Source organism: Varroa jacobsoni, unplaced genomic scaffold, assembly GCF_002532875.2.
Source record: "Varroa jacobsoni isolate VJ856 unplaced genomic scaffold, vjacob_1.0 scaffold_1290, whole genome shotgun sequence".
NCBI classification, from domain to species: Eukaryota; Metazoa; Arthropoda; class Arachnida; order Mesostigmata; family Varroidae; genus Varroa; species Varroa jacobsoni.
In genome coordinates this window covers 87,575-106,394 of record NW_019214192.1, presented here as the reverse complement: position 1 = coordinate 106,394, position 18,820 = coordinate 87,575, and the positions used below count along the sequence as shown (strand labels likewise).

The 18,820-nt window shown below is 40.6% G+C and overlaps 3 protein-coding genes across 5 annotated transcripts; all 3 read left to right on the top strand.

Annotated features, from left to right (window-relative positions):
- The first annotated feature begins 6,117 nt into the window (after positions 1–6,117).
- LOC111268466 (L-fucose kinase) lies at positions 6,118–18,814 on the top strand. 3 transcript variants are annotated; one of them, XM_022847482.2, is made up of 10 exons: positions 6,118–6,482; positions 14,136–14,618; positions 14,979–15,150; positions 15,410–15,525; positions 15,747–15,932; positions 16,086–16,209; positions 16,596–16,681; positions 17,059–17,253; positions 17,553–17,762; positions 18,097–18,814. In XM_022847482.2, the coding sequence occupies exons 2-10, from the start codon at positions 14,151–14,153 to the stop codon at positions 18,328–18,330; spliced, it is 1,791 nt and encodes a 596-aa protein (XP_022703217.1). In that variant the 5' UTR covers positions 6,118–6,482; positions 14,136–14,150; the 3' UTR covers positions 18,331–18,814. The 3 variants fall into 3 exon arrangements, with proteins under 3 accessions (XP_022703217.1, XP_022703218.1, XP_022703220.1); XM_022847483.1 differs by lacking the exon at positions 6,118–6,482 and adding an exon at positions 13,368–13,431; XM_022847485.2 differs by lacking the exons at positions 6,118–6,482; positions 14,136–14,618 and adding an exon at positions 14,636–14,823.
- Positions 6,962–8,848, top strand: LOC111268467 (EARP and GARP complex-interacting protein 1). The gene has a single exon (XM_022847486.2). The coding sequence runs from the start codon at positions 7,648–7,650 to the stop codon at positions 8,752–8,754; it is 1,107 nt and encodes a 368-aa protein (XP_022703221.1). The 5' UTR covers positions 6,962–7,647; the 3' UTR covers positions 8,755–8,848.
- On the top strand, positions 8,979–12,745 carry LOC147752375 (alanine--glyoxylate aminotransferase 2, mitochondrial). The gene has a single exon (XM_086971705.1). The coding sequence runs from the start codon at positions 10,622–10,624 to the stop codon at positions 12,059–12,061; it is 1,440 nt and encodes a 479-aa protein (XP_086827831.1). The 5' UTR covers positions 8,979–10,621; the 3' UTR covers positions 12,062–12,745.
- Positions 18,815–18,820: the final 6 nt, after the last annotated feature.

The following is an 18,820-nucleotide window of genomic DNA, read 5'->3' as shown; positions in this document are numbered from 1 at the left end:
TTGTCTAGAAACCTTCAACCTATAACGGCGTGCCCGTTATAGGTTTAAGGACTACGTCGCTCACCACTGGGGAACCCAACAAAGGAGCAAAAGGGTGGCACATAAAAATGTACATACAAACTACTGAGAATAAAAGTTTGTCTGAAGCATCCTGGTATGTTACGACTAGCTAAAAATACGTCTAGGGGGACCTAGTGTGATAAACTTGATAAACTTTAGACTATGTGCCTAAAGTACCCTTGGTGCAGACTTGTTCTTAGCTAAATTAAAATCGGGAAGATCAAACATTTTGGACACCTTTATAGATACTTGTTCATATTCAGGGATCATCACTATATACATCTACCTGAATGTCACTTTCCGCTGTCCATCGATTTACTTATATATATATATATATAGCAGACTGTAAGTAAAATACTGCATTGCAAACTAAGACTACTAAGCAGTAAACATCGAGTAATTGTCGCGTCATACTGAATCAGATATACAATACGAGAACCTGTATCAACCATTTAAATTATGATATCAGATTTTATTTTACCAATTGTTTTGGGCAGGCCATGTACTTACTTCATTAACGAACGACTACAGATTTGTCCAACGAATTTGTCACATATTTACATATAGAAAACGCACTCGAATAACAAATTCCATCGCTAGTGCCGATATACAGTGTGCTTCAAATAGCGGAAGCAGAACACGTTCACTGATATTCACGCGGAATCAGCACGTATTAGCCTTCGGGAAGGATCGCTGAGTTGAGAAAAAAAAGTTGGCAATAATCTGAGTATCCGTTGCGTAAGGGCGTTATAAAATTTTTAGAAGAAAGTTAGCCGCCTCTAGATAAAGCTTACAGGGACGTTGCTGCTTGAAGACACACCACACTATTGCTTACGGATGTTTAACGATAGGGGTAAACGCAAGCCCTTAAGAATTCGGCATTCTGGCTGCGTTATTTTGTTGCATCAACGGAGAGCATAACTTCTATCGATGAATAGAAGAGTGCCTAAAAAAATTCTGATTCTAAATGAAGAGTTGAAATAACCAATTATTATAACCTATTTATGTCTGATTCTCCTAGATTATGCGGAAGCAGCATGCCAAAGTAAGGTTACGTATATATATAGTAACGTTATCATATGACCTTATATTTTGGTTAGTTTGACTACAGTTCTTGATTAATGTACATTTGTTTATTTTTAAACATTTCGCACGCGCAATCTGCATCTTAAAATGAATATTAACTGATGTTCGACAATATTTGTTTCGACCTCGGAAACTGCAAAAAGATCAGGACAATTTCTAAGTAAGGAAATAATAACTCTAAACAAGGAAATAGCCTAATACACCTTCTTAACAACTTTTTTTTTTGCCGCAGATAGTGGATTTTTTGTGTTCCAGATTTGGACCCACAGCTGCTTATCATAAACTGTTACATTTTTCACTAAATCCTATTATCGGGAGACAACAAACGCTTGAAAAAACACGAGAGAATCGGGACACATTTTTGCTAAGAGGCTGCCCATGAAAACAATGATACAATTATTACCTGTACATAGTATCCGCTATAATCCGAATCACTTATCACACACGGTTTGCCAACGTTATCTACCTCAGATCGACGGTCAAAGCAACAGAATTACTTTCGCTTCGTTACTATCTCAACATTTCACTCTCGAACAAACACGGATTATTCAGTTAGCTACTAAACAGCTTGACAAGCATGCAAAGATATACCAGTCCGCCTACTTTATAGTTCACTAGCGCTCCCCCAATATTGTGGATGTAAATAAACTTTATTAAGAATCATTTTGTGGGTCACAAGACTAAGTAATCTTGCCAGTGTCTCTTGTTCTTAGTCTCTGAGCTACGTTACGGTCTGTAGGCCAGGAATAGGGTCCCCTTCAATACGTGATAGCAAACCCCGAAACTGTACTCTTAGCTGGAATCTGTCACACTTAGTTTTAAACCTTACCACTCCGTGAAGGGCGCTAATAAATCAGACGACATATATACATACAACACTATACGAATGCTCAACGAACACTAAACATTGCTTATGTAAGCCTCACCTTAGACGTAGCAACGATGAAGTCTTCACAGGTCAATACGGTCAATGTCAGGTGGCTGGTATGACATTGAATGGAAATATTGCCAGATCAACAGCTTCTTAGGTTAGCGAAAAGATCTTAACCAGGTGGATATATAGCAAAGATGACCATCAAGCGCCTGACCAAGTCATTGCTTTGCCGTATTTACTCAGCTGGAACCATCCCGTGTGTTAAATTGTATCGCTCTATTCAGGCTAGTAGCATCAAACCGCTTTCAGATGCGAATTTTATTTTACAGCTTTTAGTAATACATTTCTAGCAGTGAAGAAGCGCTAAACTACTGCCAGAATCTAAGGCCCGAAGCTAAAAAAAAAGGTATATATATATATATATATATATCTCTGATTTTTAACGAATTTCGCGAATGCGACCCATACTAGCTTCCGTAAATTTTCTCTATTGATATTTTTACTAACTAAATATAAACTCAAATAAATCCTTCACCCGCTCGCAATTGTTTGCATAACTTAACTGAATAACAGCTTTATCTTCACAAAGAGAAATGTCTAGTAAAGAGGAGAATTCTCGGGTAATAGTGACTCAACTGCACAGTCGTTGTGCTAAGGAGTATACAAGCTTTTGCTAGTTTTTTTTGCTATAAGTGACATTGTTTGGATCAAACTGTAGGATCAGTCGTATTACCTGACTGAGACTCAGCGGTGACAAAGGAACTGATTAAGAACGTTCTCAGATCAATAGCGTAGGTGGCAGATTGAGTCTTTCGTAAAACCTCAATCCTTGGAACAATAGATGCAACAACATGTAACTCATTAAGTTTCAATCAACTAGTTATGTTTCACACACGAAATTTCAATAAATTCCTAAGTGGGACTACGCGTACGAAAATGCAAAAACGTCCGCTATTTGAATATAAATTAAGCTTGAAATGTAGTAGTAACAATGTCAGTCTCCAAAGGAACTCTATGGGAAAAATTATTATCACTTACGTATGACCGAGATGATAAAACAGTTGAAAATGAAGCGGTAACTGTAAACAAATGTACAGCTTCCTAATCAGCTATTGTTGTAAAATGAAACTTTACAATATAGCAAAGTTCCGAGCAAGACTTTTATGCCCGGTATAAAATGCCGTTCATCTTTACATGTAAACATAGACAGGGACCCTTTACAAGTTGATAGCAAAGTGACAACTCGATCGAATCAGACGATAAATGAGTTCAAACAACAGATCATCACCCGACCCGAACCTAAGTTGATTTCATATTTGAATTTAATTGACCAGCTTGTATTTTATTTTCAATAGCATCTGTCAATTTGAGCTAGTTTACGCTGAAAGCCGGCTTCGACATCTATGACTCTGAACTTTCCAGCCAAATTGAAGCCTATCTAACTTACAATAGGCGCTGATTTTCAGTCCGCCCGCTCTCTTTGACCAGGCATTCGATGGGTCTATTGTGCTCGTGATTTGCTGTCATATCGCTAGTCGCTCGTACCCGATTCACTTACGTTCACTTAGACGTGTTAGCCTTGACGTCTGTACCTCGTTAGAACACACAAAAGACAAGAAACCGGTAATTAAATCATGACATAAACTTGATACCAACTATCGTATGCGAGAATTTTTACAGCTTGTTTGTCAAGGCACCACTGCGGTATTCTACCATTCGTATACAGACACAGCTACTTAATGCAGCCGTTGGAGGTAGATAAACCGCCTTTGAATGTACGACGGCTTTTGACAAGCATCTGGTCCCTGTCTAAGAATTTAGCCAAGTTGATAGCAGTTCTTAGCGGTACCTACTGCACGTAGTAGAAACATGCCACAAATATTCACTTTCAACTAAATAAAATACACTCTATCGTTATTAAGAAACGTTATCTAATTGGTTTCTATTGCGGATCAAACAGCAGAGAGTTTCTAATAAACGTCTTACGCATTCGACTGCGTGCGAAGAATGATCGATCGCAAACAATATCCCCACAGGCAAACACTAAAAATTTCAGTTATCGTAGTCGTTATAAATGGGTCACACCATTGTTTCGTCATTACGTTAATACAAGTAAACGACTGATACACTTGAAATATTTGACCGTAGGCAGAGATTCCGACTACCAGGACCTCTGAAACTATTGCTCTACGCCAAGCCTGTATCGTCATTTACGTTTCTGCGCGTAGCCTTAGCGAATATTAGGTATATTTTAAACTGTATGTCCAATAAGCTATCGAACGTACAAAAAAGCTTCTTCAAGTAAGTATTTGCCATTATTTTAAGTTATAAACACTTTGTTAAATCAGTTGTAGCAATATCGTGTGGATGTTTTCCATCAAAGTCGGTGACGTTCACGAACTCAATGAGAGCAACAACGAAAGCATCAAACAACAAAGATACTGAGGCGCCATAAACGTCTACGTTGCAAATACGCTACTATGCTCATTACCGTCATGACAGACGTTTAGTGAACAAAAATAGGATCTGGAGTCTATCTTCACCAACGAGTCTCTACTAGAAGAATCTTAATCAGTATCTGAGCTGATCAACTCCATGTTCGTAGGTAGCCATATAGTAAACTACAATATACTGTTAGTATTATTATACTATAACTAGATAGGTCGACTGAGAGAAAAAAGCTTGCATGGAAAGAGAGCGCAAATATTGCTCATGGAGTAGAGTGAACCATACGGCTATTGTAATGTAGTATAGATAGTCAACATGTACTGCCATAGCCTGTTGAAAGCTTTAGAAGCGAGTAACTGCCAGTAGATGAAATCGAGCTTGAGCACTCGAGCACTTATACCTGCGAGTGGTTTCTAATGAAATGCTGACGCCATTTTGTAATTACGTGTTAGCGGTCAAATAGAAACACGAGTTATCTGAGGAAACCGGGATACAATTCTCGCCGTGTGGAACTAGTTCAATCGGTAGCTTCTTCTGCAGACTAAGGCTCATTAACGATAGAAAAAATCATCATATTTAATCGCCTATTACTAGTATCCGTCTGAGTGTTGATCCCAAAAACTCAGCATGAAACGGCGTCCTACTGTAGTAAGATTTCAGAACACAATGTATTTCATATCTTTTGTTCAGTGATTTTCTGCGAAGGAAATAACCCTTGCTTACTCCTATATAAACCTCTTTCTAAAAGTAAGCTTCATCAAAGGTTTAGATTGCTTAAAACGTTGAAATTTTGAGAGCAAGTACGCTTTGATGGCACAATACTGTAAACTAGTATTTTGAAAACTAAAACTATTATAATTATTATATTAGGTCTAGTAATTATTATTGTATTAGGTCTAGAAGAAAAGCTGTTAACTAAAGATTTTTCAAATAACTGAGGTCTTACGGTTTCATCGAGAAAAAGGGGTATTTGGAAGCAGCCAATATTATCGCATGTTACAGTGCGTAACTAACATTAGCTGTTATTCAGTTTTAACGTTTCTGTATAAAATAGCCGTTATCCAAGTATTTTAACAAGTTAAATTTGAAATAAGGCTCTCAAGTATGGATTTATTTTGCAAAAAATGGTTCTTATAATAAGAAAACATTATAAGGAAGGCAAGATCTTTTCCTACCCAATATCGGTTGTACCTAGCTGCGGTCAATATACAGTATAATTCGCGGACGCAGAACACGAAGAGAATTTCACAATACATTTAAAAATTATTCTGTAGGGGAATGCAGCGTCTGCTTCCGGTGCGATGGGATAATAACGGGGTAATATAATTTAGGCAACATATTCGTAACGACATAATGTATTAAAATACTAGTGGCAATAATTAATTACAAAGTAACCTAGCCTAATGGGAGACAATTGACCCAAAATAAAACAGAAAAACTCCACAAAAGTGTTAAAAAAAGCACGATAAAAACAGGTTTTTATATTTGCGTAAGTGAAATGCATTTGTCCGATCCTTGATCTAAAAAGTTGCAGCATAATTAATATAATAATGCTAGTTATTTTAGGGGCCTAACAAATGGCCTACTGCTTTTAGCGCGACCTTTATTTATTACTAACTCAATTAGAAAAAAGCAACGTTGAAATTTAACACACAACTATTAACAATTCCAAAGAACCCCATCAACATACACCCTTATGTAACTTTTGCGTCTACCTTGCCTAATCTAGTTATTAAACATCATAGCGGTAAACTCCCTCCACTCGGCGAATGGATGCATTGTTGTTTATTTATGAACACCTTGCTCTCTGTCTCCAATAAGCCTGAGCGCCTCTCGATTGACAGGCATAGGGTAGCCGTACGATTCCTGTTTATTAGAAGTGTACTTGGCCCAAACCTGAGCGAGCGCATCAGGTGGGAGTTATATGCGTGTTGTAGATGTGACAGCGATCGTTCTGTCCCCTCTGTGATAGCAAAGAAACGAAGAGGATCAAGTTCAGTTGTACAACTGCTATGTGAGTGCATATATTCGCTATTAAGCTAATGGTATCTTTCACTTCGGTTACTAATGTCACAACAATCCTAATCGATTTCACATTTACTATCTATTCTACGTCTGTGATTTCCTTTGCGTTGCTCTCTCCCGATCGATTGTTAGGGTATCGAACTTCGTGCGATCGATATAAGCGTCAATAGCAGCTCCCGGTGAAGGCTTTTGGCTGTCGTGGACACTTCTCAGAGACACAATCAATAGTATTCGTGTAGAGTCGTACATTAATTTGGTATAGCGAGCTTTTACTTTTACGGTGGGCGGCCATCTTCTAAGGGAGGCTGGCGTTGCGAGCGATTTAAAAAACAAGCTAAATACTATAGCGTATCGCAATTTACCTGGGCAACCGGATACGATCTGAAGTTCCGGGTACCGCTATATCAAGAATATATAATTATACTGCTACGAAAGTTACGTGTGAGCCCGCTAACCGCTAGTGGTAAATCTATGGTCCCAGCAGCTGTCTGCTCCGTGTGGCTCAGCAAAGTAAGCGGTGGATAGGGCATCTGCAAAAAGCCTCCCACTGCTCGGCAATCTTTTTCACTGTTTAGGTCCGACTTGTGTTTACTCGTGGATTCCAGCTGATGTCGTCAGCAGCTTTGGAAAGTGGCTAGGCACTCAACGATATTAGTCGACCCTGTGCTGATCGCGGCTCCACTGTCTTTCTACACAAAATATCTGATTGCAATTACCTATGAAAATGAATACATATGAACCCACAAAAGAGATAAAGAAATATGTTATCCGAAAATTGTTTTAAACTATTAGGTGTATGAAACCGTGTAAAGAACAGCTAACATGCCGTCATTTCTTTATGATACTCGCGTTTGTGCATCTGTGTATGTGTGTTTCTAAAGCCGCTATGACTGCCACCTCAGGCCGCCTCGTTAATCAAGTTCGGTACCGTAAAAGTTTGTGACGTCAATGATGACGGGGTCCGTATGGGGCCTGGCGATTTCTCTAAGTGATAGCAATGTACCTAGAAAATATTTTTTTAGGATAGTTATTTCGGGGACTTTCCGACCTAAGTATGCTTCTGACCTTTGTTTGGGCCGAATAAATTGGGAAACGAGAAAAATTGTTTTACTTGAAGGATAAACTTTTTTCACAATTTAGTAATCAAACTCAAGATGACGGAGGCAGCTCTAATTCAAGGGATCGAGTTGCACGCTCGCACTCTTGTTCCGTACAAAGAAGTTGGTAATGTAGAAGAACAGAACACGTTTCTCGTTGGAACCCAGTCGCTTCGTAGTGATAATCATATTCATCGACTAACCTACGATGACGATAATCCTAATTCCCTGCAAAAGAAAAGCTACCCACACCCGCTTGGTGAGATCTGGCATCTCGCCGCGCAACCTGAATCGTTTCTAATTGCCACCTGTTTCAATCGGGTAACAGCTGGGGGTGGCAGCTGCGCAACGGGGGGCGCAATCCACCGGCTGGACAATGACGAGCTCGAGTTGCTCTACGAGATTCAACCGCCCGGAGAGGTTGGCACGGAGGTTCGCCAGATTCAATTCCAACCTATTATGTCGGCTGGAGGGAAGTCGTTTGCTGCGCTGGTTGACTGTCAAGCAGTATTCTACGACGTCGATTCGCAAAAAATGACGCAGTACACGAAAATCGAAGCGAAGAATACGCTGAAGACGTTTGCCTTCGGTTTCAACCCACCCGGCGACCTGTTGGCATTGAACAGCGATTCCACTCTTCGCGGTGTCGATGTTCGCTCGATGGTTGAATGCTGGACGGTTCCTAACGCTCACACGAATCAGATACGTAGTCTCGACTTCAATCCGAATCGACCCAATGTTCTAGCCACGGCTGGAGATGATTGCGCCGTGAAGTTTTGGGATCTTCGCAATCTCGAACGACCAGTGGTTAGCATGAGGAACCATTCGCACTGGGTGTGGAGTGTACGGTTTAACCCGTACTACGATCAGCTGGTACTGACTGGCAGTTCCGACTCGAAGGTGTACTTGCTACGGGTTGTTAGTGTCTGCTCAGATGAGGCCGATCTGGATCAGGAGCAAAATGAAGAAATTCGAAGCAGAAAGAGCATTAGCAAGGGCAAGCCAAACGATATCCTCTTGGAGGCGTTTGATGATCATGAAGACTCCATCTATTGTACAGAATGGGCACCGCACGACCCCTGGATCTTTGCGTCGATTAGCTATGATGGAAGATTGGTTATTAATCGAGTACCAAAAGAAGAGAAATTTGGCATCCTCTGCTAATTCAAGTTGCATAATATATTATCGTTGATTTCAATATAAGGGTTCTTACCTTTCAATAACTTGGCAATAAATTATTTCGATGTTTATTCCCGTATATATTTAGGTTGTCTCTCGTCGTGGTTTAGCCTTTCGAGACATACATTTTATAATTAAATATATTAAAAAACCAGAAATTTATCAACAAGGTTTAATTACTAGAAGGAAAGGATGTAGAAAATTGATATTATTTTCTACAAAATAATAGCAATACATCGTCGACAGATAATGATTCCGGATTTACCGATAAACAAACGTTTTTTTCCCCCTGAAAGTGAGTTTTGGCCGGCGTGTAACGTGGCTGAAGCGCGTCATTTGATTTTGAACTGACGGAAAATTATACCAAGAATATGCTAGTCCGACGCACAGTTGTTAGTATTGTATTACAACTTTTGTAACTTTGCTGCGCTTTTTTCGACTCAGTCATTTTGTCAAATACAAAACCTTATACAAAAAAACAAAGTGAAATAACAACAAGAAAAAATTATCGTGTCGATCACAGACAACAAATTGTCATATTACCAGAGGCGCTTTTGAATTTGTCATTTTTCTCAAGGAGTCTCAAGCTTTTCGGGTGTTTGTATGTTCGTTGCAGTACTTCAGACGGCTTACTCTTAGCCCAAAATAATGGGTTCTATATCTATGCCCAGATTCAATTTTATGCTTCTATGTATCTTAAATTTACCAAGCGAAAACGTTACCCACGTCGCTATTACCAGAATCTTGTTAAGAACATGTTACGCAAGTACCACCTCAATACGGCTCACGTGTTCATAGGCACAACATAGATGTTGCACTTCATAACAGATACAAAAAATCTCCTTCATTTAATTGTAAGTTTTTAGATCAAATCATAATTTAGTGTGTTCTGTAATTATTATGGGAAATTTCAGAAGGTGACGCTGAGTGGATTTCAGAGTTTATGTAGTAGAATTAGATGGCTTAGAATATAATTTACTGTATTTACTGCAATAATTAATATAATAATAATACATTTCCCTGGCGAAGTTCTTTCGCTTTTTTCATCTGGCCAAAGCTCCGTTGTGCCGCTTCGTTGGCACTACCGCAAAAGCAAGAAATCTCTATGATATTTTAGTATCTACTTCTGTTGGGGGAAAATTGAAGCCTAAACCATCAGTCTTTCAAAACTCTATCTATCTATGGTTGTTTTGTCATATGTCGTATTTATCGGTTGACCATTGAAAATCCTTGAGGTCCTTCGTAAGTGAACATGTAATCTCGTATTTATGTCGGTAACCCAATATAGGGGGCAGACGCGGTCCGCGAATACAAAATACGGCAATTGACAATCACGCTCGTCTTTGGTCGATGTTTCATAGCTGGCAGCTTATCTCATAGTTTTTCCTCACTTTGTCTCTGTGTATGTGAATGACCGACGGTTTCTAAATTGTGTGCTGGAATTACTGGTTTGCGCCTGCTCAGCATTGTCAAGGAGCCAATGTTTTTACAACATTAAACCCCCATGCCAATATTAAGCCAACACAAGTCGACTCGTTTTCACATGCGACATTCGAACGATGTCTTCTTATATTGTCAACCGCCAGTTTAGGAGAGACAATGTTTTAAACGACGACGGCGGCGGCGTTGTAACATAACGTCAGCGAGCAGATGTAAGCGTATGAGCAGTGAAAACATCCTTCATTAGAACGTCCGTTTTCAATACTTAGTGCAATTTTGTGAGCCATCAGTAATGGATTCTATAGATGTACCCGCTAAGCCTTAAATAAGAAAATCAAGATTGACACGGACAGATATTTTGATTTTACAATCGGTCGGCTAAGAGACAAGTGATAGACTGAAAGTGTACAAAATGTGGCGTTTTTCATTATCCATGCGTCGGTTGGCAACAATGCCACCATGTAACTTCAAGCCAGAAACTTACCACGGGCCGAGAGCTAGCGAGATATTGGCGCAGCGAAGGAAGTACCTCAACCCTTCGCTCACATTGAACCTGTTCTACAGTCGCCCATTATACGCTACTCAGGGCCACCTGCAGTGGTTGTGGGACGAGGAAGGTCATCGATATTTGGACATGTTCGCCGGAATTGTCACCGTCTCTGTAGGCCACTGTCATCCGAAGGTGACAGCAGCAGCGGAAAAACAACTGCGTACGCTATGGCACACCTCGAACATATACCTTACTAGGCCTGTTCATGAATTTGCAGAGAGACTGACATCAAAACTACCAGGTGATCTGAAAGTATGCTACTTTGTAAACAGTGGTTCGGAAGCCAACGATCTGGCGATGATGTTGATGAGAGCTCACACCGGCGCATGGGATGTCATCTCTCTGAGGAACGCGTATCACGGCATGAGTCCATACTGCGCTAATCTTTGCGCGGTATCGAGCTACAAGAGACCCCAACCAGGTAATTTTGGTGTGCATCACAGCATGAACGCGGACCCGTATCGGGGAGTGTGGGGTGGTCGAGCCTGCCGGGACGGACCGGTACAAACTGATCGACAGTGTACCTGTCCCTTGAATTCGTGTCATGCCGCTGATTTGTATGCCAGCCAAGTAAAAAACCTGCTTGAACACTCAACTCCTAAGAAAGTCGCAGGATTTTTTGCCGAAAGCATTCAAGGCGTTGGTGGAACGGTCCAGTTTCCAAAGGGATATTTGAAGCAGGTCTATGAGATGGTCCGTGCCAAAGGCGGACTGTGTGTTGCTGATGAAGTCCAAACTGGGTTTGGCAGGCTGGGAAGCCACTACTGGGGTTTCGAAACACACGATGTTATTCCTGACATCGTTACGATGGCCAAAGGCATTGGAAATGGATTTCCATTAGCCGCTGTCGTTACCAGACCTGCCGTCGCAGCTGCGCTAACGGAGGCAAACTACTTTAATACATTTGCCGGAAACCCATTAGCATCTGCCGTCGGCTGTGCGGTCCTTGACGTTATCGACGAAGAAAAACTGCAGGTCAATTGTACGAACGTGGGGACTTATTTACTGTTAGAACTCAACAAATTAAAGGCTCATTGTCAAACAGTTGGAGATGTGCGCGGCAAAGGATTGATGATTGGAGTTGAGTTAGTGACGAATCGTGAAACCAAACAGCCGTTGGAAGCAGATAAAATGTTGAAGATTATGGATCGAAGCAGGGAAATGGGTTTACTAATTGGTCGCGGTGGAAACAATGGCAACGTCATTCGTATTAAGCCCCCAATGTGCGTCACGAAACAAGATGCGGATTTTACTGTTGAAGTGTTGGCAGAATGTCTCGCATACATCGAAAAGCAACAATAGAGGAACTCGTGTTCTTAACGAACGAATAGGTCGCATTATTGTCGATCATTTACGCAAATACACATGTGTCTAGCGTGTATATCTTGAGTGCTAGTTTGTTTCTAGATTAGTTTAAAACTAGCTTTATGTATTTTGCTTTCTAGTTACTTCTTGCCGAGATAGAATGATATTTTTTAATATGCCACGTCTCGCACGAACTTTTGTTTGACAAAGTATTCTACAGCTAGTGGCCAATTCTAAAAAGGCGGACACAATAAACGGTAGTTACCATATTTCCACTACAGGACTATATTGTAAATATATAACCATTTACCAGACGTACCGCCCACGGTTTATACGATCCATGTAATGCTATGTATAATCAATATAAGTACAATACTATCATGTGTATTTCGCTTTAAATAAAAAAGCAAAGATTTCATAGCCATTTGGATATCGACTGACTGACTGGCTGAGTTAAACAAATCAAACTCCAGAAGAATACAACGTTTACCTTCATGTACGATTTTGTACGATGGTATGAGCTGATGAAGGAAAACTGTTATTGAATTTAGGAATATAACATTTACGTACGTGTTGCGTAGAATCTTAACGGATTGCCTATGCAGCGTGCAAAGACTAGACAATATCAGGACTGTAATTAATTGGTGCGAGGAAATAAATCAAGCTAAACTCACTTGTAAACCTCTGCGTTATTAATTGTCACGATCAAGTAAGTCAAGACAGGTCATACATAGAAAATAGCATAACAAAAATATCAGTACGGTGCCTTGAGGATGAGGAAAAATGATAAACAATCTACTGTGCAGCCTTGCTTACGCAGGATAAAAACTACACCATTCGAATGAATGAAGAGTGACATTTTATATAGCTTCAAATGCTTTGTAGCCACACTATGGAAGATTCATTTTCCTATGATTTCTAAACCTTTGCATGTGTCTAGGAAAATAATTCATTACATAGATCCTAGGGGTGCTTAATAGCCTGAGCGCATGGAAGGTATCTATAGACCCACACACATATAATCCCATTCACAATGAAGCAAACAACTATGCTTTGCCGGAGAAATTGAGTCTGGTCTTTTGTTTTGGGTCTTAAGGGGCTTCCAGACAGATCGTTGAGGGCAGAAGTTCTTTAGCGTTATTCTACTTAGGGTAAAATATCTATATTTGTAAAAAAATATATGATCATTTTGTCGCTGGGTTAGCATATGGTTAGAAGTGCAACAATTTTGACTTTTTCCGAATACGGCTACAACGGAAGCTATAAGGTGCTATTCGACTACCATTTGTCTTTTCGACTGTCTTGCTCTCTCCTTCCCCTATTGTCGCTTTGCTGACTGTTGCTTTTTCCGGTAGGCCTCCGATAAGGTGAGCGAATAGAATAGCGGCGTCTGTATACGCTGTATATAACAATAGCATAGGAACAAGATTGGCTGTGGTCTTTTGGTTGAAAAAGAGGACCTATATTTCATAGATTTTACTGCAGTTAGAAAAGGCTGCTTAAGGTCGTAGGCTGCTGTGAAGGCAAATATCTAGAGGCAGGATGTAGTGTCTGTAAACATTATCGGCACGTTAATGTTTTAAAAACGATGAAGCTCTATTACTTAGTGTTAAATAGTAACACTAGTCATTATGTCAGCTTCGAGCTTTTTGCAAACAAATTTATTTTGTTTGCGCCCATTGTGCGACCCGCCGCTGTATCAACGTAGAGATTCAGTTATTGCACACATATAAAGCGGGCAAGTAGTACGAGTATTATAGGAGGCACTTTTTTTTAGAGGCGCTTTGCAAACTTTACAAATGTTGTTTTTATTCGCAGAGAGTAACTAAAGAGCTACCACTAGAAAGTAGACACTTCCAATGAATTCTGTAACATAACTAGCGAACACAGGGCGCGTAGTAAGCATTGCATTTTCAATTGAGTCATTCATCATTTGATGTAAGCTTTGTACTTTTAAGAATCTACAGACATGATTATAATCTTGATAACCGCTTGACAAGATGCTACAGAAATATATCTATTATCCAGAGTTTTCTCTACTTTCATATCTGTGCAATTCATTTGATTGCAGTGGGTCGCATGTGCGATGATCGACGAGACCAATGAAGCGGAATGCGGAAGTGATTTGGTTGGAAAGTTCAACATTGGAGAAGTGGATGAACACCACAGAGAGACTCAACTTTTTCCGCTGTCGCCGGCACAGGGCGTAATCGGGGTTAAGGGTGACGACACCACAGTTACGCCGAAGGTCTACACCAACACTGAACAAAAAATCGACGACGTTGAACCCAAAACTGAAGTTACGCTTGGACGTGAAAACGACGTCACCTCCGAACCGAAAGCCGACATCCTTCTTGAACCTAAAACCGACGCCAATGCTGAGTCTATCGTTGACGCCGGCGCCATCGACAACATTCGTGAAAACAATAACGATAGCAATAACAATAATAGCGAGAACAACAACGTACATTGCACCGCGCTCAGTCATAACGGCAGTGGCGACGGCAGCAGTAACATAAGCAGCCACTGTCGCGAACAACAGACTTTACAACAGGTGAGCAGTATGATAAGCAGTACATCCTATCATATGACCACCGTTACGGGCTGGTATTTATCACTTTTCGTACGTACAACGAAAATTGTTCAGCCGTAACTGTATTCAAGCACTACTGAAGTGGAGTCCATGTGTGTCCGATGTCCGGTTTTATTCGAAGTAGCTTATGGTATCAACAGTGGTCCTTGAACTTAACAAGGCTCGGGTAAGCTTCAATGCTTTTAATCATAATCAATGGACAAATATAAATTTGCGAAAAATTTTATTTTCATAAAATTTGTGGTCTGTACGTTTTGTTGTTACTTCTGCAATCTTCGATTCTTTGTGGGCGATTGTTTGTATTACGGTTTCGTATCTTAGATGAAAACTATAGACTCGGGCAATGGCTTTGTGAGCGCAAGCACTCTTTTAGCGGATCTACCTTTTACGCAGAAGGAGTCGTTATCGGGAAAACTTGACCCTAGCATTAAGGAGTCGATAAGAAGAAATGTCGTTAAAACGCTAGACACACTACAAATCATCAAAGACCATGGTAAGAATACGGCAACAACAAACATTGCTTACCAAGTTTAGCTCTTCAGACATGCACCAACAGGTGAAACGTTGTTTAGCTTATCTAATATATGGTAATTAATATGCTGCACATGTTTATTACCGTTTCATGTACAACACTTAATATACTTTTATATATATATTCATATACATATAGGTTTGGTACTTGTCACCGTAAATATGCCCAATTCCTTTTCTTTGTTCCTAATGATATTGCTCCTGTCGTTGACGCAATGCAGATTTTGTCCCGAAATTGGACAACGTTTGGGTGGAAGCTTATTGTCCGGCGCGAATCGATCTCTACGGTGGCTGGACGGACACGCCCCCCGTGTGTTACGAAATGGGAGGCTCTGTGGTATAGATGTTTTCTGTACAAAAATCGAACTTACTGCTGATTTATTTTAGTCCTGGTTCCTTTAGACGGCAGGTTCAGTACGCTCCTTGTTACGCTTGATGTCGTAAATTATTTAATACGGTCTTATGGCTATAAAATACTACTGGTATCTTTCTTCTGATCACTTGATCTTAGCGTGTTCGATGATAAAGCTAAATCTATAAAGGAACTTTTGTTTTAAGGTAAACATGGCAATTCTAGTGGACGGCACCCATCCGATTTCCGCGAAAGCTCGCCTAACTTCGCAACATTCAACGATCCGGTTGACGTTACTAGAAAGAAACTTATCCGAAAAAATCATCTTAGTCGAAAATATGCAACAACTTATGGATTTTCTCAATCCCCTCGGTCAAGGAGCGCTCTTGAAGGTGCGAGCAACCAACATAGTTCTTAAGGGTTTAACGAGTTTAGTTCATAATCTATAGCGATTAGCAATGCTCGTGCATTACGGTTACATGTGATGGCGCCGTATGAAACGTAATCTACCGGACTTGTTTTCCGTCTTTTGGCACATCTTTCAGGCTTGTGTTATAGCGTGCGGAATACTCAAGTCTAATCGAGATTTATCGGAACAGCTTAAGGAAGAATTTGGAGGAGGGCTAGATATCGTCTCTGCATCGCATCTTCCACACGGTAGTGGACTTGGTGAGAATCTAAGATAGCCCGTGTGAACACGGTTGTTTGAAAAAAGCAATTGAAAGAGATGTATGACGGTAACGAGAAACGCCGGTTTACTCTTTCTAATATTTGATTTCATAAACTATCGGCTAAAGTAGCTTTTAATGTGAACAGGGGACAATGTATATGCGTCTAGAAGAAAGATGAGCGGCAAAATGTAGGAGCCGCCGATTTTTAATCATTTTGTCTGTGCCGCTTGGTGAGATTCTAATACAATTTTAATATCTTCTGTTGTTTTTCTAATCTTTAACATGATTCGCATTACCTTTTGAGGTTAGGTCCGAATTTGAGTTCGCAAATACTCTCCTAACTTCCTTAGCACGGCTTCGATTTTGTTCTTTTTCGTTCGGCAGGAACCAGTAGTATTTTAGCGAGCGCCATTTGTGCCGTTGTGTGGACGGCTACTGGGCGTCTTTACGATCGGAGTTGCCTACTACATGTGCGTATTCCAGTGTGAACTGAGCATCATTGTCGTGCGCAGTTTTAGCGCATTTTTTGTCTTTTGGTCTGATTTTTTTGTCTGACATTTTTTGGTTTCAGCCCTGTAACAATCGACACGTTTCATTTTATGTAGAGATATTATACGATAGTCAATTCGAAAAATGTCGATGTAAGTTTTACTAGGTAATTGGCATGACTTTGTTACATAACTAGAACTGAACCGTTTATTTGTATATTCTGGTAAACCACACAAAAGCATTATGTACAGGATAATATGGTTGATACATTTCCTACAAGAAATGTATCGACCAACCTGTTTCGGCGGTTAATTATCGATTCGATTGATTTGCAAACTGCAAGTTTTTCGTGTCAAAGGTCGTGCTGGCAGTGGAACAGCTTCTAACAACTGGCGGCGGTTGGCAAGACCAGGTTGGAGGACTAATTGGCGGACTTAAGAGAGGCTTCACGAAGCCCGGCCTGCCTTTTCGGATCCGATGGGAGCCTTTGCCTATCGAGGAAACCTTTCAGGAGCTCATCGAGCGTCACTTCGTGCTCATCTATACTGGCAAGGTACTATAAGTATGCTTATATTTAAGAACCGATTCTTAAATTTTAGAATGTTGTTACAGCATTCCGCTTATTAACCAGCTAGTAATTTTAAAGCTTAATCGTTCTTTAGCTGTTCTTAGGCTAAGGTTTTTCGATCTTACACAGTATTCAAGTATGGGATCCTAGTAGGTGAGCTCTGCCGGAATTCGCGTAGTCTGGTTGGATAGAACTGAAACTACGTGTGGGGTTTATCTCATCTTCACCAGATATTCGCATGTTGAGTTCATGTACGTTGTCACATATGTCCTCTCTGCGGATAGGTTCGATTGGCGCGCAATATCTTGGACGTCGTGCTCTCTCGGTGGCATTCGAATTGTCCAACAATGCACGATGCATTTCGACGTTTGCACACGGGCTCGATGCAGATGCAGGGGGCTGTAAAGATGAGGGATCTTGGCACTATGGCTCGCCTTTTAAGTGACTACTGGCAGCTAAAGAAGAAGCTGGCTGAGGGAAGCGAACCGCCCGAGGTACATTTACGGGACTAATGTTAGAAGCTATAGACCAAGTAACGGATGGGTGCTTACCCAGTAGAAAAATATGCACTAGTTCTCCCCATTAGAAAATTTTTTAATTCAAAGTAACTATATCTGCGTTTGTTTACGCACAAGTATTAGACTTGTTTGGTCTCTCAATGAGTCTTCTCTAATTTCCACTTTATCCATACCCAGTTCTGCTATGTCCTACGTAAATATTATGGGCGAGTCTTTTCGAGAACAGACCACTACGGTGTTCTATTCGCATATCAGAAAAGAGCCATATCTGTTTTGCTAGCGTTGTAACACTATATTATTTCTATTACAGGTTGGTCAGGTAATTCGAGCAATCGAACCTCTCTGCCTAGGCTATTCACTGCTTGGAGCTGGTGGGGGTGGATTTCTTGTTGCCATCACGGCGAGTCCTGACGCTCATTTAGCGATCATGCATGAGCTAACGGCCAAACGACAGAACCAGTTAGGTGGCGTCTCGGTTCACCGAGTCACGATGGACACTCGTGGCATCCTTGTATACCGAGACAGTGCATCGGTTAGAATTTAATCGAATCGACCGGCCGGAAATACTCGACATGGACACGATGCACTGTTAAACACCCGTCCAGCAAATGTAGGAAAACAGCGATTCCTAAAGGAAACGTAGAAAAACCTGCTTTTGGAAAAGTAAAGTCATTCCAGCGTAAACAAAGTTCCGACTGATTCGACAATGTACACAATCTGGCTGCGTCGACGACTATACAGGACATTATCATCTATTAAAAGGAACTCTTGCGTACAGATGCGATTCTAACCAAAGCGGCGTTGACAAACATCGGAAAAATGTAAACACTTCAAATCCGATTTATTATTGTGTATATATTTGTTTATGCCTCAATTCGTAACTGAAAGCTACCGCTTGATGAATGACAGGATTGCGAATGCTATCGGATACGACTATATAGGCACAAAATTAATGGCTTGTTTATGAACATGGCCAGGTGGCGAAACAGGCTATGTGACATTTTGCGCTATTTGTAAGTAATCTAATACCAAAG